This window comes from Coregonus clupeaformis, unplaced genomic scaffold, assembly GCF_020615455.1.
Source record: "Coregonus clupeaformis isolate EN_2021a unplaced genomic scaffold, ASM2061545v1 scaf0044, whole genome shotgun sequence".
NCBI classification, from domain to species: domain Eukaryota; kingdom Metazoa; phylum Chordata; class Actinopteri; order Salmoniformes; family Salmonidae; genus Coregonus; species Coregonus clupeaformis.
In genome coordinates this window covers 990,155-1,005,000 of record NW_025533499.1, presented here as the reverse complement: position 1 = coordinate 1,005,000, position 14,846 = coordinate 990,155, and the positions used below count along the sequence as shown (strand labels likewise).

At 41.3% G+C, this 14,846-nt stretch overlaps 1 protein-coding gene across 1 annotated transcript in view; it reads right to left on the bottom strand.

Moving 5' to 3' along the window:
• LOC121555704 (pleckstrin homology domain interacting protein) overlaps positions 1 to 14,846 on the bottom strand; it is a 172,143-nt gene that overhangs the window by 70,482 nt on the left and 86,815 nt on the right. The window contains exon 23 of the mRNA XM_045212715.1: positions 7,226 to 7,344. Within this exon, the coding sequence (XP_045068650.1) occupies positions 7,226 to 7,344 (119 nt within the window). The remainder of the gene's footprint in view (positions 1 to 7,225; positions 7,345 to 14,846) is intronic.

The following is a 14,846-nucleotide window of genomic DNA, read 5'->3' as shown; positions in this document are numbered from 1 at the left end:
TGTCTACAGAATAGTCAGGGTAGTCACTATGTCAACGGAATAGTCAGAGTAGTCACTATGTCTACGGAATAGTCAAAGTAGTCACTATATCTACAGAATAGTCAGAGTAGTCACTATGTCTACAGAACAGTCAGAGTAGTCACTATGTCTACAGAACAGCTAACAGAGTAGTCACTATGTCTACAGAATAGTCAGAGTAGTCACTATGTCTACAGAATAGTCAGAGTAGTCACTATGTCTACAGAACAGTCAGAGTAGTCACTATGTCTACAGAACAGCTAACAGAGTAGTCACTATGTCTACAGAACAGCCACCAGAGTAGTCACTATGTCTACAGAATATTCAGAGTAGTCACTATGTCTACAGAATAGTCAGAGTAGTCACTATGTCTACAGAATAGTCAGAGTAGTCACTATATCTACAGAATAGCCAGAGTAGTCACTATGTCTACAGAACAGCCACCAGAGTAGTCACTATGTCTACAGAATATTCAAAGTAGTCACTATGTCTACAGAACAGTCAGAGTAGTCACTATGTCTACAGAAATGTCAGAGTGGTCACTATGTCTACAGAATAGTCAGAGTAGTCACTATGTCTACAGAATATTCAGAGTGGTCACTATGTCTACAGAATAGTCAGAGTAGTCACTATGTCTACAGAATAGTCAGAGTAGTCACTATGTCTACAGAATAGTCAGAGTAGTCACTATGTCTACAGAATAGTCAGAGTAGTCGCTATATCTACAGAATAGTCAGAGTAGTCACTATGTCTACAGAATAGTTAGAGTAGTCACTATGTTTACAGAATAGCCAGAGTAGTCAGTATGTCTACAGAACAGCCACCAGAGTAGTCACTATGTCTACAGAAATGTCAGAGTAGTCACTATGTCTACTTAATAGTCAGAGTAGTCACTATGTCTACAGAACAGCTAACAGAGTAGTCACTATGTCTACAGAACAGTCAGAGTAGTCACTATGTCTACAGAACAGCTAACAGAGTAGTCACTATGTCTACAGAATAGTCAGAGTAGTCACTATGTCTACAGAATAGTCAGAGTAGTCACTATATCAACAGAATAGTCACCAGAGTAGTCACTATATCTACAGAATAGTCAGAGTGGTCACTATGTCTACAGAATACCCAGAGTAGTCACTATGTCTACAGAATAGTCAGAGTAGTCACTATATCCACAGAATAGTCGGAGTAGTCACTATGTTTACAGAAATGTCAGAGTAGTCACTATGTCTACAGAATAGTCAGAGTAGTCACTATGTCTACATAATATTCAGAGTGGTCACTATGTCTACAGAATAGTCAGAGTAGTCACTATATCCACAGAATAGTCAGAGTAGTCACTATGTCTACAAAATAGTTAGAGTAGTCACAATGTCTACTGAACAGCCACCAGAGTAGTCACTATATCTACAGAATACCCAGAGTAGTCACTATGTCTATGGAATAGTCAGAGTAGTCACTATATCTACAGAATAGTCAGAGTAGTCACTATGTCTACAGAATAGTTAGAGTAGTCACTATGTTTACAGAATACCCAGAGTAGTCACTATGTTTACAGAAATGTGAGAGTAGTCACTATGTCTACAGAATAGTCAGAGTAGTCACTATGTCTACAGAATATTCAGAGTGGTCACTATGTCTACAGAATAGCCAGAGTAGTCACTATGTCTACAGAACAGCTAACAGAGTAGTCACTATGTCCACGGAATAGTCAGAGTAGTCACTATGTCTACAGAATAGTCAGAGTAGTCACTATATCAACAGAATAGTCAAAGTAGTTACTATGTCTACAGAACAGTCAGAGTAGTCACTATGTCTACAGAACAGTCAGAGTAGTCACTGTGTCTACAGAACAGTCAGAGTAGTCACTATGTCTACAGAACAGCTAACAGTGTAGTCACTATGTCTACAGAATAGTCAGAGTAGTCACTATATCAACAGAATAGTCAAAGTAGTTACTATGTCTACAGAATAGTCAGAGTAGTCACTATGTCAACAGAACAGTCACCAGAGTAGTCACTATATCTACAGAATACCCAGAGTAGTCACTATGTTAACAGAACAGTCACCAGAGTAGTCACTATATCTACAGAATAGCCAGAGTAGTCACTATGTCTACAGAACAGCCACCAGAGTAGTCACTATGTCTACAGAATATTCAGAGTGGTCACTATGTCTACAGAAATGTCAGAGTGGTCACTATGTCTACAGAATAGTCAGAGTAGTCACTATGTCTACAGAAATGTCAGAGTAGTCACTGTGTCTACAGAATAGTCAGAGTAGTCACTATGTTAACAGAACAGCCACCAGAGTAGTCACTATGTCTACAGAATAGTCAGAGTAGTCACTATGTCTACAGAATAGTCAGAGTAGTCACTATGTCTACAGAATAGTCAGAGTAGTCACTATGTCTACAGAATATTCAGAGTGGTCACTATGTCTACAGAATAGCCAGAGTAGTCACTATGTCTACAGAACAGCCACCAGAGTAGTCACTATGTCTACAGAATATTCAGAGTAGTCACTATGTCTACAGAACAGCCAGAGTAGTCACTATATCTACAGAACAGTCAGAGTAGTCACTATGTCTACAGAATATTCAGAGTGGTCACTATGTCTACAGAATAGTCCGAGTAGTCACTGTCTACAGAATAGTCAGAGTAGTCACTATGTCTACAGAATAGTCAGAGTAGTCACTATGTCTACAGAATATTCAGAGTAGTCACTGTCTACAGAACAGCCACCAGAGTAGTCACTATGTCTACAGAATAGTCAGAGTAGTCACTATGTTTACAGAATAGTCAGAGTAGTCACTATGTCTACAGAACAGCTAACAGAGTAGTCACTATGTCTACAGAATAGTCAGAGTAGTCACTATGTCTACAGAATATTCAGAGTAGTCACTATGTCTACAGAACAGCCACCAGAGTAGTCACTATGTCTACAGAATAGTCAGAGTAGTCACTATGTCTACAGAATAGTCAGAGTAGTCACTATGTCTACAGAATAGTTAGAGTGGTCACTATGTCTACAGAATATTCAGAGTAGTCACTATGTCTACAGAATAGCCAGAGTAGTCACTATGTCTACAGAACAGCCACCAGAGTAGTCACTATGTCTACAGAATAGTCAGAGTAGTCACTATATCTACAGAATAGTCAGAGTAGTCACTATGTCTACAGAATAGTCAGAGTAGTCACTATATCTACAGAACAGTCACCAGTAGTAGTCACTATGTCTACAGAACAGTCAGAGTAGTCACTATATCCACAGAACAGTCACCAGAGTAGTCACTATGTCTACAGAACAGTCAGAGTAGTCACTATGTCTACAGAACAGTCAGAGTAGTCACTATATCTACAGAACAGTCACCAGAGTAGTCACTATGTCTACAGAACAGTCAGAGTAGTCACTATGTCTACAGAACAGTCAGAGTAGTCACTATGTCTACAGAACAGTCAGAGTAGTCACTATGTCTACAGAATAGTCAGAGTAGTCACTATGTCTACATAATATTCAGAGTAGTCACTATATCTACAGAATAGTCAGAGTAGTCACTATGTCTACAGAACAGCTAACAGAGTAGTCACTATGTCTACAGAATAGTCAGAGTAGTCACTATGTCTACAGAATAGTCAGAGCAGTCACTATGTCTACAGAATAGTCAGAGTAGTCACTATGTCTACAGAACAGTCAGAGTAGTCACTATGTCTACATAATATTCAGAGTAGTCACTATGTCTACAGAATAGTCAGAGTAGTCACTATGTCTACAGAATAGCTAACAGAGTAGTCACTATGTCTACAGAATAGTCAGAGTAGTCACTATGTCTACAGAATAGTCAGAGCAGTCACTATGTCTACAGAAAAGTCAGAGTAGTCACTATGTCTACAGAACAGCCACCAGAGTAGTCACTATGTCAACAGAATAGTCAGAGTAGTCACTATGTCTACCGAATAGTCAGAGTAGTCACTATGTCTACAGAACAGCCACCAGAGTAGTCACTATGTCTACAGAACAGTCAGAGTAGTCACTATGTCTACAGAATAGTCAGAGTAGTCACTATGTCTACAGAACAGTCAGAGTAGTCACTATGTCTACATAATATTCAGAGTAGTCACTATGTCTACAGAATAGTCAGAGTAGTCACTATGTCTACAGAACAGCCACCAGAGTAGTCACTATGTCTACAGAATAGTCAGAGTAGTCACTATGTCTACAGAATAGTCAGAGTAGTCACTATGTCTACAGAACAGCCACCAGAGTAGTCACTATGTCTACAGAACAGTCAGAGTAGTCACTATGTCTACAGAATAGTCAGAGTAGTCACTATGTCTACAGAACAGTCAGAGTAGTCACTATGTCTACAGAATAGTCAGAGTAGTCACTATGTCTACAGAATACCCAGAGTAGTCACTATGTCTACAGAATAGTCAGAGTAGTCACTATGTCTACAGAACAGTCAGAGTAGTCACTATGTCTACATAATATTCAGAGTAGTCACTATGTCTACAGAATAGTCAGAGTAGTCACTATGTCTACAGAACAGCTAACAGAGTAGTCACTATGTCTACAGAATAGTCAGAGTAGTCACTATGTCTACAGAATAGTCAGAGCAGTCACTATGCTCTACAGAATAGTCAGAGTAGTCACTATGTCTACAGAACAGTCAGAGTAGTCTCTATGTCTACAGAATATTCAGAGTAGTCACTATGTCTACAGAATAGTCAGAGTAGTCACTATGTCTACAGAATAGTAACAGAGTAGTCACTATGTCTACAGAATAGCCAGAGTAGTCACTATGTCTACAGAATAGTCAGAGCAGTCACTATGTCTACAGAACAGTCAGAGTAGTCACTATGTCTACATAATATTCAGAGTAGTCACTATGTCTACAGAATAGTCAGAGTAGTCACTATGTCTACAGAACAGCTAACAGAGTAGTCACTATGTCTACAGAATAGTCAGAGTAGTCACTATGTCTACAGAATAGTCAGAGCAGTCACTATGTCTACAGAAAAGTCAGAGTAGTCACTATGTCTACAGAATAGTCAGAGCAGTCACTATATCAACAGAATAGTCAGAGTAGTCACTATGTCTACAGAACAGCCACCAGAGTAGTCACTATGTCTACAGAATAGTCAGAGTAGTCACTATGTCTACAGAATAGTCAGAGTAGTCACTATGTCTACAGAACAGCCACCAGAGTAGTCGCTATGTCTACAGAACAGTCAGAGTAGTCACTATGTCTACAGAATATTCCGAGTAGTCACTATGTCTACAGAATAGTCAGAGTAGTCACTATGTCTACAGAATAGTCAGAGTAGTCACTATGTCTACAGAATATTCAGAGTAGTCACTATGTCTACAGAACAGCCACCAGAGTAGTCACTATATCTACAGAACAGTCACCAGTAGTAGTCACTATATCTACAGAATATTCAGAGTAGTCACTATGTCTACAGAATAGTCAGAGTAGTCACTATGTCTACAGAATATTCAGAGTAGTCACTATGTCTACAGAACAGCCACCAGAGTAGTCACTATATCTACAGAACAGTCACCAGTAGTAGTCACTATATCTACAGAATATTCAGAGTAGTCACTATGTCTACAGAATAGTCAGAGTAGTCACTATGTCTACAGAATAGTCAGAGTAGTCACTATATCTACAGAACAGTCACCAGTAGTAGTCACTATGTCTACAGAATATTCAGAGTAGTCACTATATCTACAGAATATTCAGAGTAGTCACTATGTCTACAGAATAGTCAGAGTAGTCACTATGTCTACAGAATATTCAGAGTAGTCACTATGTCTACAGAATAGTCAGAGTAGTCACTATGTCTACAGAATAGTCAGAGTAGTCACTATGTCTACAGAATAGTCAGAGTAGTCACTATGTCTACAGAACAGCCACCAGAGTAGTCATTATGTCTACAGAATAGTCAGAGCAGTCACTATGTCTACAGAATAGTCAGAGTAGTCACTATGTCTACAGAACAGCCAACAGAGTAGTCACTATGTCTACAGAACAGCCAACAGAGTAGTCACTATGTCTACAGAATAGTCAGAGTAGTCACTATATCTACAGAACAGTCACCAGTAGTAGTCACGTCTACAGAATATTCAGAGTAGTCACTATGTCTACAGAACAGTCAGAGTAGTCACTATGTCTACAGAATAGTCAGAGTAGTCACTATATCTACAGAATAGTCAGAGCAGTCACTATGTCCACAGAATAGTCAGAGTAGTCACTATGTCTACAGAATAGTCAGAGTAGTCACTATATCTACAGAACAGTCAGAGTAGTCACTATGTCTACAGAATAGTCAGAGTAGTGACTATGTCTACAGAATAGTCAGAGTAGTCACTATGTCTACAGAATAGCCAGAGTAGTCACTATGTCTACAGAACAGCCACCAGTGGTAGTCACTATGTCTACAGAATAGTCAGAGTAGTCACTATGTCTACAGAATAGTCAGAGTAGTGACTATGTCTACAGAATAGTCAGAGTAGTCACTATGTCTACAGAATAGCCAGAGTAGTCACTATGTCTACAGAATAGCCACCAGTAGTAGTCACTATGTCTACAGAATAGTCAGAGTAGTCACTGTCTACAGAACAGTCACCAGTGGTAGTCACTATGTCTACAGAATAGTCTGAGTAGTCACTATGTCTACAGAATAGTCAGAGTAGTGACTATGTCTACAGAATAGTCAGAGTAGTCACTATGTCTACAGAATAGTCAGAGTAGTCACTATGTCTACAGAATAGTCAGAGTAGTCACTATGTCTACAGAATAGTCAGAGTAGTCACCGTCTGCAGAATAGTCAGAGTTGTCACTATGTCTACAGAATAGTCAGAGTAGTCACTATGTCTACAGAATAGTCAGAGTAGTCACCATGTCTACAGAATAGTCAGAGTAGTCACTATGTCTACAGAATAGTCGGAGTAGTCACTGTCTACAGAACAGTCACCAGTGGTAGTCACTATATCTACAGAATAGTCACCAGTAGTAGTCACTACAGTAACATATTGGTCAGAGTAGCCACTATAACAGGTAGTCACTGGAATAGTCACCAAGTAGCCATGAAAGGAACTGCTGTGGTCTGGGTGTGTGTGTGTGTGTCTGTGTGTGTGTGTGTGTGTGTGTGTGTGTGTGTGTGTGTGTGTGTGTGTGTGTGTGTGTGTGTCTATGTGTTCCTACCTGGAGCTGCTGTGGTCTTCAGGCCAGGCCTCCTTCTCCTCTTCCTCCTTCTCCTCTTCCTCCTTCTCCTCCTCTGAAGAGTTCCCATTCACAGGGTTAGGATGCACATCTACCTCTCCCTGGAGAAAGAGAGAAGGGGGGGGAGACGGGGAGAGAGAGAGGGGGAGAGGAAGAGGGAGAGAGGAGAGGGGGCAGAGGGGGGAGAGAGAGGAGAGAGAGAGGGAGGAGAGAGAGAGGAAGAGGGGGCAGAGGGGGGAGAGTGGGAGGAGAGAGGGAGGAGAGAGGGAGAGGAGAGAGAGAGAGGGAGGAGAGAGGGAGGAGAGAGGGAGGAGAGAAGGGGAGAGGAGAGAGAGAGAGGGAGGAGAGAGAGAGAGGGAGGAGAGAGGGAGAGGAGAGAGAGAGAGAGGAGAGAGGGAGGAGAGGGAGGGAGGAGAGGGAGGAGAGGAGAAAGAGAGGAGAGGGAGGAGGGAGAGACGAGATTTCAACAAAACGATCCCGCTTGAAAGCTTCAAGGGTTCATAAAGCCTTAATAATGCCTTCAAAAGCACTATATACATGTTTGACAACACATCTATAACCCTATGTCATGCTTTATAAAGGGTTCATAACTGTGACATAACCCACTATGTTGAATCTGATATAATCATGTGCTTTATAAAGGGTGACGTGTTGTGACACACATCACACGCTCTGAAGTGATGTCACGTTAGTCACATTACACCTCATCTCATTCCCAGGCACGCATCAAACCTGGCCTTCATTAGTTAGGGTTAGGTTTCAAATCACATTACACCTCATCTCATTCCCAGGCACGCATCAAACCTGGCCTTCATTAGTTAGGGTTAGGTTTCAAATACAACTTTAATTAGATCAATTGTGGAAATGGGCGGGGTTTAGCCATAACTACGACTTTCTGACTGTGTTAACTAGTGATGATGACAACTACTTTACTCACTAAGGACACTCCTATAGAACTCTATGGTCACTTTCACTAAGACCATCTCTGAATGGTTGATCTCCCAGGGTTATCTGTGCTGTGTGTTCAATAGCCTCGGGACGACGTTCACCTTGATGAAAGCCCCCCAACCTAACGAAATTGAAGTGTCTTTCTTCTGGAACCAAGTTACATGTTCCTCAATACACGAACACATACAACAATATAACCAGTCATACCGTGTGGTGCTGGGTCCAGTCAGGTCTTTAACACAACAATATAACCAGCCATACCGTGTGGTGCTGGGTCCAGTCAGGTCTTTAACACAACAATATAACCAGCCATACCGTGTGGTTCTGGGTCCAGTCAGGTCTTTAACACAACAATATAACCAGCCATACCGTGTGGTGCTGGACCCAGTCAGGTCTTTAACACAAAAATATAACCAGTCATACCGTGTGGTGCTGGGTCCAGTCAGGTCTTTAACACAACAATATAACCAGTCATACCGTGTGGTGCTGGGTCCAGTCAGGTCTTTAACACAACAATATAACCAGTCATACCGTGTGGTGCTGGGTCCAGTCAGGTCTTTAACACAACAATATAACCAGTCATACCGTGTGGTGCTGGGTCCAGTCAGGTCTTTAACACAACAATATAACCAGTCATACCGTGTGGTGCTGGGTCCAGTCAGGTCTTTAACACAACAATATAACCAGTCATACCGTGTGGTGCTGGGTCCAGTCAGGTCTTTAACACAACAATATAACCAGTCATACCGTGTGGTGCTGGGTCCAGTCAGGTCTTTAACACAACAATATAACCAGTCATACCGTGTGGTTCTGGGTCCAGTCAGGTCTTTAACACAAAAATATAACCAGTCATACCGTGTGGTGCTGGGTCCAGTCAGGTCTTTAACACAACAATATAACCAGTCATACCGTGTGGTGCTGGGTCCAGTCAGGTCTTTAACACAACAATATAACAAGCCATACCGTGTGGTGCTGGGTCCAGTCAGGTCTTTAACACAACAATATAACCAGTCATACCGTGTGGTGCTGGGTCCAGTCAGGTCTTTAACACAACAATATAACCAGTCATACCGTGTGGTGCTGGGTCCAGTCAGGTCTTTAACACAACAATATAACCAGTCATACCGTGGGGTGCTGGGTCCAGTCAGGTCTTTGATAACAATATAACAAGCCATACCGTGGGGTGCTGGGTCCAGTCAGGTCTTTAACACAACAATATAACCAGCCATACCGTGTGGTGCTGGGTCCAGTCAGGTCTTTAACACAACAATATAACCAGTCATACCGTGTGGTGCTGGGTCCAGTCAGGTCTTTAACACAACAATATAACCAGTCATACCGTGTGGTTCTGGGTCCAGTCAGGTCTTTAACACAAAAATATAACCAGTCATACCGTGTGGTGCTGGGTCCAGTCAGGTCTTTAACACAACAATATAACCAGTCATACCGTGTGGTTCTGGACCCAGTCAGGTCTTTAACACAACAATATAACCAGCCATACCGTGTGGTGCTGGGTCCAGTCAGGTCTTTAACACAACAATATAACCAGTCATACCGTGTGGTGCTGGGTCCAGTCAGGTCTTTAACACAACAATATAACCAGTCATACCGTGTGGTGCTGGGTCCAGTCAGGTCTTTAACACAACAATATAACCAGTCATACCGTGTGGTTCTGGACCCAGTCAGGTCTTTAACACAACAATATAACCAGCCATACCGTGGTGCTGGGTCCAGTCAGGTCTTTAACACAACAATATAACCAGTCATACCGTGTGGTGCTGGGTCCAGTCAGGTCTTTAACACAACAATATAACCAGTCATACCGTGTGGTGCTGGACCCAGTCAGGTCTTTAACACAACAATATAACCAGTCATACCGTGTGGTGCTGGGTCCAGTCAGGTCTTTAACACAACAATATAACAAGCCATACCGTGTGGTGCTGGACCCAGTCAGGTCTTTGACACATTCACCCACTCCCCCGCTGAAAGATCAGCAGGAAAATGTTGGCACCATTGTAAACAGGTTGTAATGAAGCCCTGGTCTCCATGGGATCAGAAGAGGAATACCTGGTGAGGTGGTCTCAGGTTGGACCACTCCAAATTATCTTGGTTCTGACACACAGACAAGCTTTGCAGGTCCATCAACCCATTTAAAAACCTCTCCCACCCTACAGTAACCTGTGGATCACGAGAGAACCTTCATAAATCAGCAGAACGTAAATAACCTGTTTATTGACGCTTCATGTAGTGTCCTGTAATACTTAGTTTGAAGTGAGACACCTTCGGTCATTCATAACACATCCATAAAGACTCTATATCCATGATGATGTACTTCATTTAAAGTCAGACCCCTTTGGTCATTTATTAGACAAACAATACCAGTCAAAAGTTTGAACACCTATTCATTCCAGAGGTTTTTTTTTTTTACTATTTTTTACATTGTAGAATAATAGTGAAGACATCAAAACTATGAAATAACACATATGGAATAATGTAGTAACTAAAAAAAGTGTTAAACAAATCAAAATATATGTTATATTTGAGATTCTTCAAATAGCCACCATTAGCCTTGACGACAGTTTTGCACACTCCTGGCATTTTCTCAACCAGCTTCATGAGGTAGTCACCTGGAATGCATTTCAATTAACGGGTGTGCCTTCTCAACATCAACTATTCAGAGGGGACTGTGTGAATCAGACCTTCATGGTCGAATTGCTGAAAAAAAAAAAAAAAAAACTAAAGGACACCAATAAGAAGAAGAGACCTGCATGGGCCTGAAAGATGAGCAATGGACATTAGATAGGTGGAAATTTGTCATTTGGTCTGGAGTCCAAATTGGCGATTTCTGGTTCCAACTGTCGTGTCTTCGTGAGACGCGGTGTGGGCGAACGGATGATCTCTGCATGTGTAGTTCCCACCGTGAAGCATGGAGGAGGAGGTGTTATGGTGTGGGGGTGCTTTGCTGGTGACACTGTCTGTTATTTATTTAGAATTCAAGGCACACTTAACCAGCATGGCTACCACAGCATTCTGCAGCGGTACACCATCCCATCTGGTTTGGGCTTAGTGGGACTATCATCTGTTTTTCAACAGGACAATGACCCAACACACCTCCCAGCTGTGTAAGGGCTATTTTACCAAGAAGGAGAGTGATGGAGTGCTGCATCAGATGACCTGGCCTCCACAATCCCCAGACCTCAACCAAATTGAGATGGTTTGGGATGAGTCAGACTGCAGAGTGAAGGAAAAGCAGCCAGCAAGTGCTCAGCATATGTGGGAACTCCTTCAAGATTCCAGGTGAAGCTGGTTGAGAGCATGCCAAGAGTGTGCAAAGCTGTCATCAAGGCAAAGGGTGGCTATTTGAAGAATCGCAAATTTAAAATATATTTAGATTTGTTTAAAAAAAATGTGGTTACTACATGATTCCATAGTTTTGATGTCTTCACTATTATTCTACAATGTAGAAAATAGTACAAATAAAGAAAAACTCTTGAATGGGTAGGTGTGTCCAAACTTTTGACTGGTACTGTACATATATACAGTGCATTCGGAAAGTATTCAGACCCCTTGACTTTTCCCACATTTTGTTACGTTACAGCCTTATTCTAAAATTCACCCCCCTTGGCATTTTTTCCTATTTTGTTGCATTACAACCTGTAATTTAAATTGATTTTATTTGGATTTCATGTAATGGACATACACAAAATACTCCAAATTGGTGAAGTGAAATTAAAAAAATAACTTATTTCAAAAAATTATACAAAATAAATGGTGCATGCATATATATTCACCCCCTTTGCTTTGAAGCTCCTAAATAAGATCTGGTGCAACCAATTACCTTCAGAAGTCACATAATTAGTTAAATAAAGACCACTAGTATGCAATCTAAGTGTCAGTATATAGACACCTGTTCTGAAAGGCCCCAGAGTCTGCAACACCACTAAGCAAGGGGATCCACCAAGCAAGCGGCACCATGACCAAGGAGCTCTCCAAACAGGTCAGGGACAAAGTTGTGGAGAAGAACAGATCAGGGTTGGGTTATAAAAAAATATCCACAACTTTGAACATCCCACGGAGCACCATTAAATCCATAATTTAAAAATGGAAAGAATATCGCACCACAACAAACCTGCCAAGAGAGGGCCGCCCACCAAAACTCACGGACCAGGCAAGGAGGGCATTAATCAGAGGCCAAAGATAACCCTGAAGGAGCTGCAAAACTCCACAGCGAAGATTGGAGTATCTGTCCATAGGACCACTTTAAACCGTACACTCCACAGAGATGGGCTTTACAGAAGAGTGGCCAGAAAAAAAGCCATTGCTTAAAGAAAAAAATAAGCAAACACATGTGGGAGACTCCCCAAACATATGGAAGGAGGTACACTGGTCAGATGAAACTAAAATTGAGATTTTTGGCCATCAAGGAAAACGCTATGTCTGGCTCAAACCCAACACCTCTCATCACCCCGAGAACAACATCCCCACAGTGAAGCATGGTGGTGGCAGCATCATGCTGTGGGGATGTTTTTCATCGGCAGGGACTGAGAAACTGGTCAGAATTGAAGGAATGATGGATGGTGCTAAATACAGGGAAATTATTGAGAGAAACCTGTTTCAGTCTTCCAGAGATTTGAGACTGGGATGGAGGTTCACCTTCCGGCAGGACAATGACCCTAAGCATACTGCTAAAGCAACACTTGAGTGGTTTAAGGGGAAACATTTAAATGTCTTGGAATGGCCGAGTCAAAGCCCAGACCTCAATCCAATTGAGAATCTGTGGTATGACTTAAAGATTGCTGTACAGCAGAACCCATCCAACTTGAAGGAGCTGGAGCAGTTTTGCCTTGAAGAATGGGCAGAAATCCCAGTGGCTAGATGTGCCAAGCTTATAGAGACATACCCCAAGAGACTTGCAGCTGTAATTGCTGCAAAAGGTGGCTCTACAAAGTATTGACTTTGGGGGGATGAATAGTTATGCACGCTCAAGTTCTGTTTTTTTGTCTTATTTCTTGTTTGTTTCACAATAAAACATATTTTGCATCTTCAAAGTGGTAGGCATGTTGTGTAAATCAAATGATACAAACCCCCAGAAAATCTATTTTAATTTCAGGTTGTAAGGCAACAAAACAGGATAAATGCCAAGGGGTGTGAATACTTTCGCAAGCAAGAGAGTTCTCATCTATATTATTCGTAGCCGTCTATTTACCACCACAAACCGATGCTTCCCCAGATCTGTGCCTCGACACAATCCTGTCTCGGAGCTCTACGGACAATTCCTTCGACCTCATGGCTTGGTTTTTGCTCTGACATGCACTGTCAACTGTGGGACCGTATAGACAGGTGTGTGCCTTTCCAAATCATGTCCAATCAATTGAATTTACTACAGGTTGACTCCAATCAAGTTGTAGAAACATCTCAAGGATGATCAATGGAAACAGGATGCATCTGAGCTCAATTTCGAGTCTCATAGCAAAGGGTCTGAATACTTATGTAAATAATGTATTTCTGTTTTGTATTTTTAATACATTTGCAAACATTTCTAAAAACCTGTTTTCGCTTTGTCATTATGGGGTATTGTGTGTAGATTGCTGAGGATTTTTATTTATTTAATCCGTTTTAGAATAAGGCTGTAACGTAACAACATTTGGAAAAAGTCGAGGGGTCTGAATACTTAATACGGTGTCATTTAATGGGGCTCTGAATAATACGGAGTGTTGCTGGCCTTTTATTCCACCCGTTCCATTGGCCAGAATGTGAATCACTGTATCATCACAGGTGCAATTACTGCACTACAGAAAACCCTCTACAACCAAACAACAGTGCAAGACATGCTCACTGAATTAAAGGGCAACTACATTAAAATATCTACACTCAAAAGTTTCTTAGATTTTTCCCAGACCTCAAAAGTCATCCCTTGATGTGGTTTAAACATTGTTGTGAACAGAAAAATCAGATGATGTTGTAGTTGTTCTATTAAAAAAGTGTGGAAAAAAACTGGAGGAAAACCTGAAAAAAAAACTGGAAAAACAAAACTGAGAAAATGGAGTACGGAAAAAATCCAAAGGGATTTGAAAAGGTCCTCCTAAAGTGTTCTGCTGTGACTGCACTGTGGAGCGTTCTGGTGGAAGTTGAGGTCAGGTCCAATATTGACTATGCACCCAGGAGGGAAAGAGGTTAGTGAAATTAAATATATACAATTTAGCATATGCTTTTATCCAAAGCGAATACAGTCATGCGAGAATCTATCCTGACTAAGACGCATGACACGGCCTCAATTTAATATGATTTATAAGGCCTTTACTTACGCCAACCTTTATTAAGCACAGGTTTCTATCATTTTCGACATAGTGGGTTATGTCACATTTGACATTGGTGGTTATGTCACACAGTTATGCCACATTTAGGAACCCTTTATAAAGCATGACATATGGTTATAGATAATTTGTAACACATGTGTTTTCTGAAGGTATTTAAAGCGGCAGCAGAAAAGGTCCTAACTGGCCAATAACACAGGCCTCTATTAATACCACAGGCCTCTATTAATACCACTATTAATACCTCTATTAATACCACTATTAATACCACAGGTCTCTATTAATACCACAGGCCTCTATTAATACCACAGGCCTCTATTAATACCACTATTAATACCACA